The sequence below is a fragment of the Ptychodera flava genome, chromosome 7 (assembly GCF_041260155.1).
Source record: "Ptychodera flava strain L36383 chromosome 7, AS_Pfla_20210202, whole genome shotgun sequence".
In the NCBI taxonomy this organism is placed as follows: domain Eukaryota; kingdom Metazoa; phylum Hemichordata; class Enteropneusta; family Ptychoderidae; genus Ptychodera; species Ptychodera flava.
In genome coordinates, this window is record NC_091934.1 from 43,051,079 (window position 1) to 43,067,168 (window position 16,090).

The 16,090-nt window shown below is 37.0% G+C and overlaps 1 protein-coding gene across 1 annotated transcript; it reads right to left on the reverse strand.

The window, feature by feature from the left end:
- Positions 1–1,067: 1,067 nt before the first annotated feature.
- On the reverse strand, positions 1,068–9,828 carry LOC139137620 (uncharacterized). Its single transcript, XM_070705813.1, has 2 exons — positions 9,638–9,828; positions 1,068–2,315 (listed from the first exon to the last, which is right to left on the reverse strand). The coding sequence occupies exons 1-2, from the start codon at positions 9,728–9,730 to the stop codon at positions 1,659–1,661; spliced, it is 750 nt and encodes a 249-aa protein (XP_070561914.1). The 5' UTR covers positions 9,731–9,828; the 3' UTR covers positions 1,068–1,658.
- Positions 9,829–16,090: the final 6,262 nt, after the last annotated feature.

A 16,090-nucleotide genomic window follows, 5' to 3' on the forward strand; every position in this document is an offset into this window, starting at 1 on the left:
AGTGAAAGGAGTATACATTTAAATATATTTTACCATACAGACCTACAATACAAAAATATACAAAATATAGTTTCGGAGGCATTTCACTTTCAGTTGTGAAAGAGTAGAGAATATCTATATTTGGAATTTTTATGCCAAGACCTGTGCCATGTAAATGCCATGTACGTGCCTTAGTAATTGTTTTTGTTTTCAAAGTTCTCAATTTTAAGTAACTGTTTTTTAATCCCAAAATTTCTATAACCAAGATGGGAGAAATAATTTTCCGTTCAGATCATATCTATATTGAAATAAAAGATAAACAACTAAGCTTACAATAAATATAATATAATATAATGTAATATCATATATATATATATATATATATATATATATCGAAGTATACAGTTTACAGAAGTATACAAATAGTTTCATTCCTTTATAATTATGTCATTGAATCAATGTGTTATGAAATACTGTTAGTGCATCTTGCTTTCTCATACTGAGTTCTCTTAGAGAAAATAGTAAAAGGCCAGGCTCTGGTTATGTTTTGTATATAAACTACAGATTTCATAATGATGAGTACACTTTGCAAACACCATTTTCGATTTGCAAACATCCAGTCATCTGTGATTTTATATCTCTGATATATTAATTCAAATACACCCCCCCCCAAAAAAAAAAATTGAGCAGTTCAAAAACATAGTGACCCCCATCATCGAAGTCAGAAACAGGTCCCCCATGGATCCACCGCCACCGCAAGGCTAAAGAAACTGGTCAGCCTCTAATGTCACGTGTACGTGAATGGTTGTAATTGCACTATCCTTGCCATTATATCTAACGGACGCTAGTGTAAGCATTAAGGTAGACATTAATTTCGTAACGATTTTATCGATATGCAAATTATCTCAGTCTCTCGCAGCGTACAGAATTGGAATCGCAATTTGTAACCCGTCGATATATCCTTCAATAAAACAAACCTACCTTACGTTGTGCGTCAAGGAAGGAATACAGCCGATGAATTGTCGCTATGTTTAATTTGAACTATCCATCGAACAGTGGGTTTGAAATAAAGAGCCATAAAAGTTAAGTTGTGAAGAGTAATGTGTGTATTTTTTGGTTAAATATAATACATGATTTCAGACGAATTCTTATTACATGATAAATAAGCAATACATCACGTGGTAGAAGAACGATGGCGAACCGTATTTATTTGGTTCATGGGTAATTTGAAAAGTAGAGCTCGCGATATATCAGCAATGTTGCAGTGTGTCCTTTTCATGTACATATTTTCCGGCGTGTAGACATTCAAGAATCAGTGTCATAGTAAATTAATCCTTACCAAGAGTTAATGTCTGCTTGATAGATCGTATTTCAAAAGAAGTGATCGCATTTAATTCAAATGAAAAAGACAAAACTGATGTTCTAATTTCATGACGTATGTTTCGTCAAGAATAAGATAAAACTACTAAATAGAAAAATTGTTATTCAAACTTCTTGAAAGACTCAAACTTTTCTACAATCACGGAATAAAATAAACTAATTTTACAAAATAGACAAGGCCACCATATCCATTGATAAAGCGTTGATATGGCATGGGTGTGTTCGTATGATTCGGCCTAAGAGGATTCATTCACCTATTCATCACGACAAAAACGGTTATCCACCTGCGTTTGTTTCTACTACCCTTGCTTGCTTACAGCTTGCTTGCTTCTGGCTCTGCCATTTCGGTAGAGCACATTATCAAACATTGGAAACCCGATAAAGATACGCCTTCCAGCTGAAGATGATGATGTCGGATTGCTGCGATTGCGCAGGGACGAAGCCATTCGTTTCTGGGCGATGTTCGACGACAGCTTGCCGTAGGTCCTGGCTGCCGTCTTTTCATTCAGCCAGCGCAGGAGAGAAGCGCCGATAGTTTGATCTTCGACGACGTCGCCTCCATCAACGGGCACTAGCCGGCCGTTGTTGATGTTCGAGTACGTGATCGACGGCAAGAATTTTCCATTGGCCGCGATCGACGGGTCGACGCCAATTTTCTGATACATGGCCCGCTTGTAAAAGTCGATAACCGATCCCGATTCAGACGGTATTTTTTCAATTTCAACAGTTTCGTGCTCTTCCTTGTCATCAGTTCCTTTCTTTGAATCGCTTTCATCACTTTGTACTCCCTCGGGCTCAGCTACCGTTCCGCCGCTCGAGGAAAGCGACAGATGTCGAAGAAAACTCGGTGTTTCCGAACAGAGCTTTGGCTCTTGGCCTCGTTGGATGAACAAGCATAGTACGCCCTTCGTGGAAGATTTCTGCTGAAAGTTTTGATCTGTGTTGTCAGTTTCCTCCTGAAAATGTGTAAACAATAGATTATGTTAACACTACAAACATTACAATCAGTTTTTGTTGCCATAGAAACATATTTGAACCCTTATAAGGTGGAGTGAATACTCTATTAAATATCTCGGAATTAATTTTTCCCCTTGTGAGCTTGTAGTGACTTTCTTTCATATGTCGGGTTAGGGTTAAAAAAGAGTTGTCTCTAGTCAGCGCTTGCTGAAAGCCTTCGTGTCAACCAATTCTTCCGATTTCTGTAGAGCAGAGATTTAAACAACTAGAGTAATTAAGTCACGTGATGGTTAGCTCTATGCAAACTACCTCTTCCCTAGCATTCAAATGACCAGGGTTCAATACAACACACGGAAAGTAACTGCAAACTATATATCTAAAGACAGATTGACTGACTGGAGTTGAAAGAGAAGCAGGGGATGGGAGGGAAGGGTAATTCGCCTCCTTTTCGAAAGAAACCAAGACCAGTGATAAACCGTTTTAGGCCAAACACATAATAACACAGACACACACCGAGCAAACACACACATATGTCTATGTATGTACATATGTATGTATACATATATATGTACATGCATATATATATGTATGTGTATATGTACAGATAGATATATAACATACATATTTCGTCACATAGAATTGAAGTGCTCTATGAAAGTTGTCGATGCAAAAGTTAAATTGGAAGAAAGTAAAGAAGTTATATTCAAACGAAGTATTCGTCATTCTTCGTCTATGTGTCAATCTTGAAAATCACATTCTCTGTGTGATGACAAAAGTTCAATACGTTGTGGATCGAAATTTAGTGACAAGGAAATCAACGTTGTGTTTTGTTTAATATTTTACGTTGCCTTTCTTTTTTCGTCCTTTTCATAGCTGAAAAGAGTGATTTCGCAATAGCCATGGAGACTCTTATCCAATTGTAAAACATCCTCATTATTTTTATCAGGGTGACAGCGTGGTCAATAAAAGGGATTTATGATATATTGGAAGCGTAAGGCTATCATCAGTCTTTGTGGCAGATAAAAGAACCTTATTGTTCGTTCATCCGGTTCACACAACAGAAAAAAACCACCACAAAAATGACTTCCTCTAAGTTGTACGTCATTCAAAGAAACATGCAACCCTTATTTGTTGTGTACATGTAACTGGAGTCGCTGCAAAGTGGGACTAAATGTCACTGACACAAGATGCATATCTTTTTACGGGAGCGATACCATAGAAACTTATATGGAAACCTATCTTCGGAACCCCATGTTTTGATATTCATACAGTTTTCTCCAACAAAGGAGAAACAGGATGGGCCTGACTACGACGCACCTGCGGCAGTAACAGGTCGTGAAGACACATTTCTGTAGAATATCTTAAAGCAAGAAACCCATGGCAGCTGGAAGGTTACTTTCGCAGTCTACTTAGACAAAACATAATTATGCAGTATCTGTGAGAAATCCACGAGGGCTGAAAGATCATTTTCACAGTCTTCTTTTACAGGCTGACATATCGCCCGACCTTATGGTTTCTGTAAAACGTGGACCGAAGACCAGATTTAGTTACACCAGCAATGTGATTGTCCGAACTCAGTTTGACTGTTAGGATAGTATATGCCCTGAAAGTGAAAGACGTAAACTTTTGCTTAAACTTCCTCAATGAATCTTTCAACAGTTATATTACCAAATCAAGAATAAAAAGATGGGGTCAGTATGCAAAGTTTGGTAGTGAAGAGAACAATTACTAAACATTTGCTGAATATTTGTAATCCACAATGGCTGCCATCCCTGTGTTTACTAAGTAGAAAAAATAAATTTCGATTTTCGCAAAAATAAGACGTTGAACATTGTTCTTTCTCGAAGAAATTTTAAATGAGCCCCCAGCAGTGGTAGACTAGAAAAGTACTGTAAAATTGAGAGTATATATCGCAGAGCAATATGAGATAAAAATGAGAACATCATCGGTATATTTCTGTAACCTGACTCGGGTTTATGCATTCACACGATCTGCAATAGAAATATAGAAATAATCTGAAAATTGTCTATGCATGAAATTCCAGTATCAGGGTTCCTGATATATTTGATTCAATCTCAATTTATCGTTTTATATAGACATGTAGATATCTCTAGATAGATAGATAGATAGATAGATAGATAGATAGATAGATAGATAGATAGATAGATAGATAGATAGATAGATAGATAGATAGATAGATAGATAGATAGATAAACAGAAACGCATACAGACAGACAGACAGACAGACAGACAGACAGACAGACAGACAGACAGACAGACAGACAGACAGACAGACAGACAGATAGATAGATAGATAGATAGATAGATAGATAGATAGATAGATAGATAGATAGATAGATAGATAGATAGATAGATAGACAGAAACGCATACAGACAGACAGACAGACAGACAGACAGACAGACAGACAGACAGACAGATAGATAGATAGACAGACAGACAGACAGACAGACAGAAAGACAGACAGACAGACAGATAGATAGATAGACAGATAGACAGATAGACAGACAGACAGACAGACAGACAGAAAGACAGACAGACAGACAGATAGATAGATAGATAGATAGATAGATAGATAGATAGATAGATAGATAGATAGATAGATAGATAGATAGATAGATAGATAGATAGATAGATAGATAGATAGATAGATAGATAGATAGATAGATAGATAGATAGATAGATAGATAGATGTCAAATGTATGTGAGTATTTCCAGAGGATTACCGTGCTCGATACAGTGTCGCAGAACACAACAAAACGCATCAGAGTGTCCATTACTACAGTTTCACGCACTCACAAACTCCGGATGGATGAATTATCAATCGATTATTGAATTTAACTTACCTTACTAATTAATTCAATTAGCAGTGTTGATTGGCCAGATTGTAAGTAATGGCTCTGTTTAATAACGATTAAGCTTACTGTTCTAAGATAAGCCTTGGTAGCTGATTGTTCTGAATAGAATCCACCATGATTTGCCCGACAATTTGTCGTTGGATTTGAAATCCAGTCGAATGTAGATTATTCTTTTCTATCACCTAACACTTTCTTCTTGAATGAAAGCACATGATAAGAACATTCTGTTCTCAACGTGGTGTCTGTGAGCCATACGTAACACATTTTGATTGATAGACGTCTTGGCATGGGCATTTGTACGACTAGACTATTTGTGCATCGTTAAGGCTATTAAATAGATGTCTGTTCTTTGATTAATGCCTAGAGTGTTTTGAACGCATTGTCAGTGAGATCGATGTACCACATTTTATTATTACAACCATCTGTAACATGTCTTAATAAATGACACCTTTAGTCGGCCAGCTCTCTCGTCCTCGAACAGTTATATTGAATTTATATTAAATGCATTTTCTGACCTTATCTAACTTATCTAGCTCCTTGCAGTTGCATCTCCATTATATATATATATATATATATATATATATATATATATATATATATATATATATATATATATATAATATATATATATATACTGTTTGACGTCATCGTACACGAGTGTTTTTCGCGGTACCCGTCTTCTAACTTCAAAGTCGACAATTTAAAAACCTGTATGTACAGACTATAACGTTTAGGTCTTGTCCATTTCACGATTGCATTAGTACGTGAAAGCCTAATATCACAAACCTAAAATACCTGATTTTTTTCTACAGCAAAAACAGGATGGTTGGACAGTCTCATATACATTACGTTTACTTTTTTGTACGTAGCATACAAGTTTTGTAGATAACATTGTAGATAAGAAGAGCCGACTCATTTGAGTGTCTGGATAGAACACACAAGGGAATTGATAAATTACTTGTTGAGTTGATAGTAGAGACTGAAGTTAATTAGGACAGCACTCTGGCTAAACAAACCATAATACGATGTATACCTACTGATGCCAATCTGTTTTTATAAGACACACAGGATATACAGTGGAGTGGAGTGTTACATGATTGGTATTTCACTCAAATGAGTCGGCTCTTTTATCTACAATGTTATCTATTGAACTTGTGTGGGACTTACAAAAAGTAAACGTAATGTATATGAGACTGTTCAACCATCCTGTTTTTTGCTGTATACACATGTGGACTGATTAATTGAATACGAATTACACACGTTTAACAAAGACAATGCGATAAACTTATTAAAATTCCATGACAAGTTTCTCTTAATGTTGTTTCTGAGTTTTACAAGTTTTTTTATTTCTGTGCTTCATAATCACATGATCGTTCACTGTTGAGTCTTTTACAGAACGTGTTGATCTCATTAAAACTATTGTAAGACGGTTATTTTATCTTTTACATTGTAATCGTTGTAGATGATTAGTCTAGAAATGTTAAGGTAGTATGTACCTCGAAAGTGAAAGACTTAAACTTTTGCTCTAACTTTCCTCAAGGGATCTTTCAATCATTCTGTTTCAAAATCAAGAATAAAAATAGGGGGTCACCGTGCAAATTTTAATACTAGAGTAACAAATTACCCAAGATTTACTGATATTAGAAATTAAAAATGGCCGCCATCCCTGTTAAACTCAATGGAGAAAAATAAAAATTTTCGAAACTAAGCCGTTGAAAGGTTTTCTTTCACCAAGAGCTTTAAAATGAACCCCACATGTGGTACATCAGAAGAGAATTGTAAAAGTTTGAGAGTCCGAATGTCTGTCCCCGAGGTACGTTCTACCTTAATCCTGTGCTTTCTGATGACATCACAGTATCTCTGACCTAGAGCAATACATGCATGGATTTATAATTCAAAAATGAGGAAACTTCAGAGAGTGGTATCCGGTATCCTTAAGTTGGCGGCAATAAAGTTTTTTCATACGGGCTTTAAAAGAAAAACGAGTCATCAAAATTTATATATAGTACATTTTAATGTAGAACGCGCCTCTGGCCGGGGACAGATATTCGGACTCTCAAACTTTTACAATTTTTTTCTGATCCACTTGTGGGGACTCATTTTAAAGCTCTTGGTATAAGAAAACATCTCACCGTCTTAGTTTTTTGAGATTCGAAAATTTTATTTTGCGTTATAGAGTTAACACAGGGATGGCGACCACTTTGAATTTCAAATATTAGTAAATCGTGGGTTGCACTGCGACCCCCGCTTTTTATTCTAGATTTTGAAAAAGAATGGAGGAAAGAGTCCTTGAGGAAAGTTTGAGCAAACCTTTTAAGTCTTTCACTTTCAAGGCATACACTACTTTAATGCAGTAACATTTATTTCACCCCTGAAGAATCACTTCGAAGGCGTTGGGAAGTCAGAATGACCGCTCCAATTTGTATAAAGACAATAATTAATTGTTCGTGGGTGTTTTGCCGACATATCGACCTTCTCAGTTGTCTAGAACTATTTGCTTTTAAGCTGACATAGTTCGGAAACCAACTTTCATGAGATTTGGGCTTAAACGATTAGAAAAGCATATATACAGTCAAGAAAGCATTGAAAAAAGTATCAGAGTATGGTCCACGTCGCTCCATTCATTATTTCAATATTGAAAAGAAATCACTTCCTGAACAGTGGCACACAAAGGCGAAAGGCCAACAGGGCGCGATGGTCATTTTAAGTTGGCCTTCCTTAAGTGATTGAATCTCTTTGTAAATAAAAGATAAAAGGGTATCCATAATTGCCTAGGACAGAAACGCCCCCTCCGTTCTTACGAGTGTAATCGCCACTGGATATGTCAGACTATACCCAAGATTTGCACGAGGGCATATAAACCTTTGTTGACTGATCGTCAACGAGCCAGCATTGAAAGCATAAATATTTTGTCAACAGCTCATACGGTATCTCTCTGTTTTGTCTGCCTTTGGCTGTCAATTGTATGTATGTATGTATGTATGTATGTATGTATGTATGTATGTATGTATGTATGTATGTATGTATGTATGTATGTATGTATGTATGTATGTATGTATGTATGTATGTATGTATGTATGTATGTATGTATGTATGTATGTATGTATGTATGCATACATGCATGTATGTATCTATGTATCTATCTATCTATCGATCGATCTATGTTATGAAGGTAGGTAGGCAGGTAGGTAGGTAGGTGCTTACGTATGTATGTAATATATATATATATATATATATATATATATATATATATATATATATATATATATATATATATATATATATATATATATATATATATAGATATACAGATGTACAGATGTCCTCGTGGGAATGTACAGTGTTCGATGCTTCATGCGTCTGACAATCCTCAGACAGAACATGTTATATATATTCTGTATGAAAAGATTGAATACATGGAAAGATTGATCATGTATTTCTTTGCAGTGGAGAAACTAATTCTCGAAAGAGAAGAGACCGGAATATTTATAGTTTTGAATGCGCCATAAATATTCTCGATAATTATTCGAATGTATTTGTAAATGAATAATATCTGACAATAGGCGTTTCGTTTCGAGAGTTAATATCTCGATGAACATCAAATTTTCTATCAGGCTAAGATTTACAGAAGATACAAAAATGCTTAAACTCAAATATTGCTGTGTATTTCCCGATTTGCCGGTTTTTACCTTACTTGTGACACGTTCCTATTCATGACTAGATGGACGCATAATCCTGAAGATGGCGATTACAATCCCTGATTCGTTTCTAGCCAACATCCTTATTCATTGTGGAGCTTTAAAAGTCGGTATTATGACAGCACATTCACGCATGGCAAGTGGCGCGTTGCGACTGTTATTCAATTTTAATTTCCGCAGCGACTTGCTGTTGCGTTAGGAACAGTGGATAGAACTGGGACAAGTGAGGTGTATGTATCACATCTTATTCAATTGAAACTTATCCATGTGATATAGTATCTAATTTCGAAAACATAGAAATAACGATTACTTGACAATGTCACTTGTAAAGTCGATAACAAATTCTTGCAATGCTGAAGCGTCCTGTCGTTAGCGTTGTCGCCGACAGGTGTCGTTGATTTACCGGACGCAGAACCTTCAAAGGTTATTTTTATCTTCGTATCACAAAATTGTCTCTGCCGTTAAGACCTTTGCCAGGACGCACTCCCCATGTCAAAGAGATGGGCTGAAAACTGTCATGGAGTGTTTTTGGAGCTCAGAAGTCGAGAGAATACAACGCTTGTTTTCGACTACCGCGCCTCTTGTTATCATGTGTGATACGAGCGAATTTCTACCGTGGCTATTTTTAACGCACTATGATGAGAAAAGTATGAAACTACGGATAAAATGGAAAGTGACCAGTTAAGATTTTCGATGTTACGGAGGTAGGGTAGAAAGATAAGAAGAAAAATGTAACTATGTCTCACCTGTTGCAAGCTCGATGTACATCGGATTGTGTCGGTAAGAGCCAGTATCCAGACAATTAGAACTAGACCTGAGAAGGTATGAGAAAGCGTCATGTTGTAACAGCAACCTGGAAAGTGTTGCTTACTCGGATTGAATTCTGCTATTAAAATGCTCCCTTTCCGTATGCGGGGGACGCTACAATCACCATCATAATCATCATCATCATCTCCATCATCATAGTCATCATAATAATCATGTTTATTAAAACATGCAAATTTGAACGGAGATGATTGTGTGCATCCGCGCAATGATACCGAGTGAATTACTTGCCCAAGCGAAAGTTGTAATTGTGATTGATTTTCGGTGATAAGGCGTAGCTCCGCTCTTTTAAAATAGTCCGTTATGGCAAGTTGTGAGTTAGATATGCCAATGATTTTGACGATCGCCCACGCGCATAAAAAATATGACGAACAAACACACCTATACTTGTTTTCTCTGTCCAAAGCGTTGAGTCGTGGCGAAGTTGAACGAGGTTGATTTCTGTGTGGGAGTTTCCTTGATTTCCTTACCTGTCACTGTAGAACCAACCAACGTTTGAACCAAAAACGGCAATTCAGAGTTCATATCGGAAAAAAATTACACCATTAGGCGTTTGTTCATCGGTGGCATATGTGGCACAAAGGCGTAAAAGAGTAATAGCAATAAGTCGTGTTCACTGCTGGCAACAGAGTTCCGATGATCCATTCAGCCGTGCGCTTCTTTTACGCCGCGAACGGCAATGTATGAAATGCTACGTTCCAGCATCCACAAAAGGCCTTTACTTCGGCAGCTTGCCCGTCGACGCGTTTTAACATCGAGCCGCTCACATTAACAAGAGAAAATCCTTTACGATTTTGTAAAGAAATCTGGCAACGTTTACCAATACTTTTCCTCGACAATTTCGCGAATTACTTACTTTAATGTTTCGAACAACCTCAACAATACTGTATAGAATATGGACGTGAACAATTTTATTTCTGAAGTATAATATGATATGAGCAAATTTCTGTCGTCGATTCGTTCAAGATATTTCAAAGGAATAATGGTAGGTTCGTGAAAACAGGGAGAGAAGTCGTCCCGTATCCGAGTCGAAGTATAATGTCAACAGTACGCGCCGTCAAGGATAACTACCTCTTTAAAGTTTTATCATGTCCAAACCAAAGACATTCTCCACAGCTGACAGATGTTGTACTGCCACCGTATTCAACAAAGTCATTTTGCCATGAAAATGTGCTACAAAAGTATTCACATTATCAAAGTTATTACCCCCTAAATGAGAATGACCCATCTCCTTAGTAATGACGATTTAGAATATATGCAAAATTATTGGCATTATCGGAGTGATTACCCCCCCCCCTCAAATGAGAATAACCTGTCTCCATGGTAATGATGACTGGAAATACATGAAGTTTAGGTTAACAACAATGATCGCAGTGAACAAATTTGTTATTTCAAAATCACGAGCTGCCGAAATAGGCATTTAGAAATTTGGCAGGCATGGTCGTTTAATTTGTCGCCGTGGGTGGGGGTGGGGGATTGGGTTGCTGAAGTGGAAATAATTTTTCTCTTAAAGTGATATGCGCCTCCAAAGTGAAACTTTCCTCCATGAATCTTTCGACCATTCTCTTTCAAAATCAACAATAAAAATCGGGGGTCACCTAGCAAATTTTGGTACTAGGGAAACAAATTACTCAAGATTTACAGATGTTTGAAATTCAAAATGGCCGCCATCCCTGTGCTAACTCTATGGAGAAAAATAAAATTTTTGATTTTCGAAAAAAATTAAGATGGTGAAAGCTTTCTTTCACCAACAGCTTTAAAATAAACCCCTACAAGTGGTATATCAGAATAGAATTGGTAAAGTTTGAATGCCTGAATATCTGTCCCCGAGGTGTCTTCTACCTTAATATCTTACCTTCGGGAAAACAGTTGAGTCGTAACAGCTGGGCTTTACTTACATGTAATACATCGATAACAGTGCTAACAATTGATGCCAAACTAAGCATGGATGGTGTTTAAAAGTCTTGAGATATTTCTTCTTCCGGCAATCATAACATCGCAATCGCTATTTACAAAAACGTACAGTGAAAAATTCATTGCAGACAACGAATACGTAATGTGGAAATTGATTGGACAAGAAATGGAGGAGAAAATCGGAAGATTACAAAGAAATGGTGAATACATCATGTGGAAAATTATTCAGAATTACAAATAAAGTTACTCCAAAATCATGATCAGAAAGTTACAGAAATGATGACGTATTTTGTCCGACGTACAGCAGGGCACTACCAGTATTATTATACACCTGCGTCTGTAACTTATGGAGTTTCGTCGTTCAGTAAGTTACGTTATCATATACCTAGATTCACGTGCCCATGTAAACCTATGGGAAAAGGCGCTCTTACAGGTGTGTAATAAGTTGCCGTATCACGCCCAGGCACACTTTGCCCAAATAAGGTAGTGTGCGCGCTTTTTCGAACTTTTTCATTGTCGTTGCTATCCACGTACATTCCATTCGAAAGCACGTCAGCGCGAGATTCGCACCCGTTTCTATGCGCTTCGCTCGTAGTTTTGAAGCAAATTGTAGACAGTTCGAATCTTATTCCGATCAAAATTGGTTAAAACAAGTGCTTGATAGTCTCCTCTCAATGTTTTGCTGAGAAAGTGTATTTTAACGAGCAGGATCAACTACTCATCTGTGCTCATTCTGTAGTGACATTGTCGTTCGCATAGAACAAGCTCGTGACGCGTTCCACAACAGAACAAATGACAACATCGTACATATCAATCCGCAAAGTTGCGTGGCTCATGTTTTTTTAATTTACGCCCATAACTTTAACAAAATTTTATTGATAAATACTGAAACATATCACAACCGTTCAATAAGGTATATGATAAAACCTTTACGGCCCAGATACGGGTTTTGCGGACCTCGGTCGTACGGCGTACGGGCCCTCGCACGCTCGGGCCCTTCCGCCGTACAACCTCGGTCCGCAAAACCCGTATCAGGGCCGTAAAGATTAGTATCATAGACGCGGGGTCCAATAACTTTGACGCGGAGTACAATAACTTCAGGTGTTATTGGACGCTATTTGACGTTTGACCTCAAAACACTTTTACGTCAACATGGAGAACAAGAAGAGAAAATTTCGCATTTTTTACAAAAATATATACGTCTTAGCATTCAGTACTTCCAAAATCAAATCGTGGTCAGTCCAAAACCTATGAATTCGAGTGAAATTATGCTGCTGACGTACAATTTCTACCGTGTGCACTGCGCAGCGCGGGTTGAAATTCCGTTCTGCGCTCTTTAGCGGACGCGCTCAACGCGTTCCCAGTCTGCTCGAGATCGCTCAGTACAGTGCGCGACGAGCATCCAAAAGACGCCTTAATTTCGACTTTTTTCTCGTAAAGTTGGACTTAAAAGGTGTTTAATAATAAGGTTATTCCCCAAATACCGGGATTTATGTCCTCGTACATCGTACGCTTCGGTATTGTCCTCGACGCTACGCGTCTCGGACAATACCTCCCCGCTGCACGATGTACTCGGACATAAATCCCGGTATTTGGGGAATAACCTTATAGTATCAGAAAATATAACAATAACAATAACCATCATCATTGTATGTGTAAAAATTGAAAAAAAAACTGATGTACAGTTCTTGCCTCTTATGATTCTTTAGAACATAATTTTTTTATATTCTGATATTTTCGACTGGAGTTGTTATCTAAGTCATGTAATCAAATAATTTTTTACGATTCCTTTGAAAGCATTGTCACTTAAAAAGTTCAGAACTATGATATCGATTTGTATAATATAATTAGGAAATAGGAGTATAACCACGGGGTATCCACGACAAACCGACCAATTTAAGATTCATTGAGAAATGACATTACTCGAAAATACAATGTTGAAAAGAAAACATATAACAAAATTGATTCAGCGGACATTATTTAAAGTATTAATAACCTAATATAAAAGTGTTGTCACAAGAGTATTGTCTTGATAAATGTTCCGTTTGCCTCTCTGTAATAGTTAATTTATAATAAAGATAAAAATCATAATTGCCATCTTCGTCGACATCTTCATCATCACCTACACACATAGTCGAAGTGAAGACAAGCTTAAAGATACCTCGTGAACTTTGACCTTTGCAAATATTGTAAAGCAAGTGTGAGGCAATACTCGGGTAGGTATTTAGAGAATGCTGTGTATTTGGTTGTTAATGGTATTTTTGCTGTAGAATCTATGCAGTTTGCATTGATCGTCTGTTTTGGATTTTGGAAACCAAGAATTGTTTTTTTATGTAGAAATCTCGCCATATTGAAGGTCGATGGACGAAAAACGAACATCCGTACAATTTGATTTGTGTGTCAGTGTGATAAGGTTCAACAGAATGCCTTGCTTAAAATGAACCACCCCGTGTCCTGCTCAAGGAGTCAATGGGGCTTTCAGAAGAAATCGTCGTTACAACATATTTAATAAGAATTGTACCCTCACGTCCTCCTTTCTACATATTCTATGTCCATGCCTAAAGGCTTCTGTCGACTTATGGGTAGAGTCGTTTTCCACGTAAAACCGTGAACAATGGGAAAAAGTATGACGGTGGCAAGCGTGCTAGCTTCAGCGTGGGATCACATCCTCGGCAATCCTTTAACGACAGTGTCCAAGTTTAGACAATTTTACACAGGAACTTCTTTCTATTTCCTATCAAACAAGTACACATATTGGATGTCACTCACAGGCGCTAGGACCAACCCATGGTGAAATATTATCCGGTTGATAAGCCCTTAGTGATATAGTTTTCGTGAATTCGTAAACCGCAAAAAGGTGTCTTTTCGATTGATGAGAAATCGTCAACATAACGTGTAGCATTAAGCAGACTTACTTTAGTTAGCGAAAATAATACAACGATGATGAATGGAAAACAGTGATAGTACACTCACCTACCCCTAGAGAAAACGCCCGAGACAAAGTGTTAGAAATTACTTTAGCGTGTTATATGTACATTAACGATCTTGAAAATCTTTATATTGTAATGTTATATTGTATTATACAATAGCTTTGTCAATACCAGTAAATTTTGTGACGTCATCCATCCAATTATTACTGATGATGTATCCGATTATCCAGCATTGTGACAAGATGTTTTCTACACCTACAAATTCACTGGCATCGCTCAAACTATAATAATACCCCTTCTTGCCCGTAATGGACTCAAAGCAAACTTTGCACTCAATCTTGAAGTCAGCTTCGCCTCGTACATTATGTCGGCCTTTGTCGCTTAAATATTGTTTGTTTATTTGTAATTATTGCAAGAAACAAGCTGATACGTGACAATGTGATCTACCTTGTGTTAGTATTATTTTCGTACCGTCAAAACAAGAATAAAAGTTGAATGCGCCTCATGGACAGATATTCGGTCTCTCAAGTTTTTATAATTCTTTTCTGATCTACCAATTGTAGGGTCTCATTTTAAAGCTCTTGGTATAAAACCAATTTTCACGGTATTTTTCGAAAATCGAAGGTAATTTGTTTACCTAGTACCAATCTTTGAACGGTGTCCCCTATTCTTATTCTTGATGTGAAAGAGAAACATTTGAGCAAAGTTGAAATCTTTCACTTTCGTGGCGTTTACTACGTTAAGCGCCAGCGCGTTATTCAGAACACAGTTCACTTAGCAATCGTCCAAATATATATATATATATATATATATATATATATATATATATATATATATATATATATATATATCTTACTATATCTACCAATCTTAAAGACAATATTCAAACAATGTTCTTAATACTTCGTTATTATTAAAAAATTCTTTTCACAAATGGCTTTGTGCTTGTCGTATCCATAAATAAGGAAAAGTTAATGACATTTCTTTTCTTTGTAAATGAGATAGCAGAAAACTAATTGACATTCTGTGATGACTTCATTGCAACAACTCAGGTGATATCATGATGCAACGTAACATAATTTGATTCACCTTTCACTGACATGCGCAACTTGAAGTCATCGGCATAGAACACCAGGTGACAGTGACAGTCATTCTGATGTATCCCTGATAAAAAGTACAAATCACAGGGTTCTCGAAATAGACCCTTGAGGTACATCCTTTGTGACATGTATCAATGATGATATTTTCCATGCAAAAACAACTCTTTGTAATTTATTGTGATGGTATGACGAAAGCAAGGTTAACACCCACCCGTCCACCCACCCACCTATCCCCCGTGACGTATGTCTGATTTTTGTGAATGAATTGCATTTTTTGGTTTTGCACGAAAAACAATTTGATTATGTCCTATGCCCTACCCTGCCGAGTCTCTTAATCATATTTGTCCGGGCTGTACTACCTTCAATGTTTTGCGTTCTTTCAATCAATGGTGGGGTTTTCTCACCTACTGTGCTTAAAAAGAAAACACTG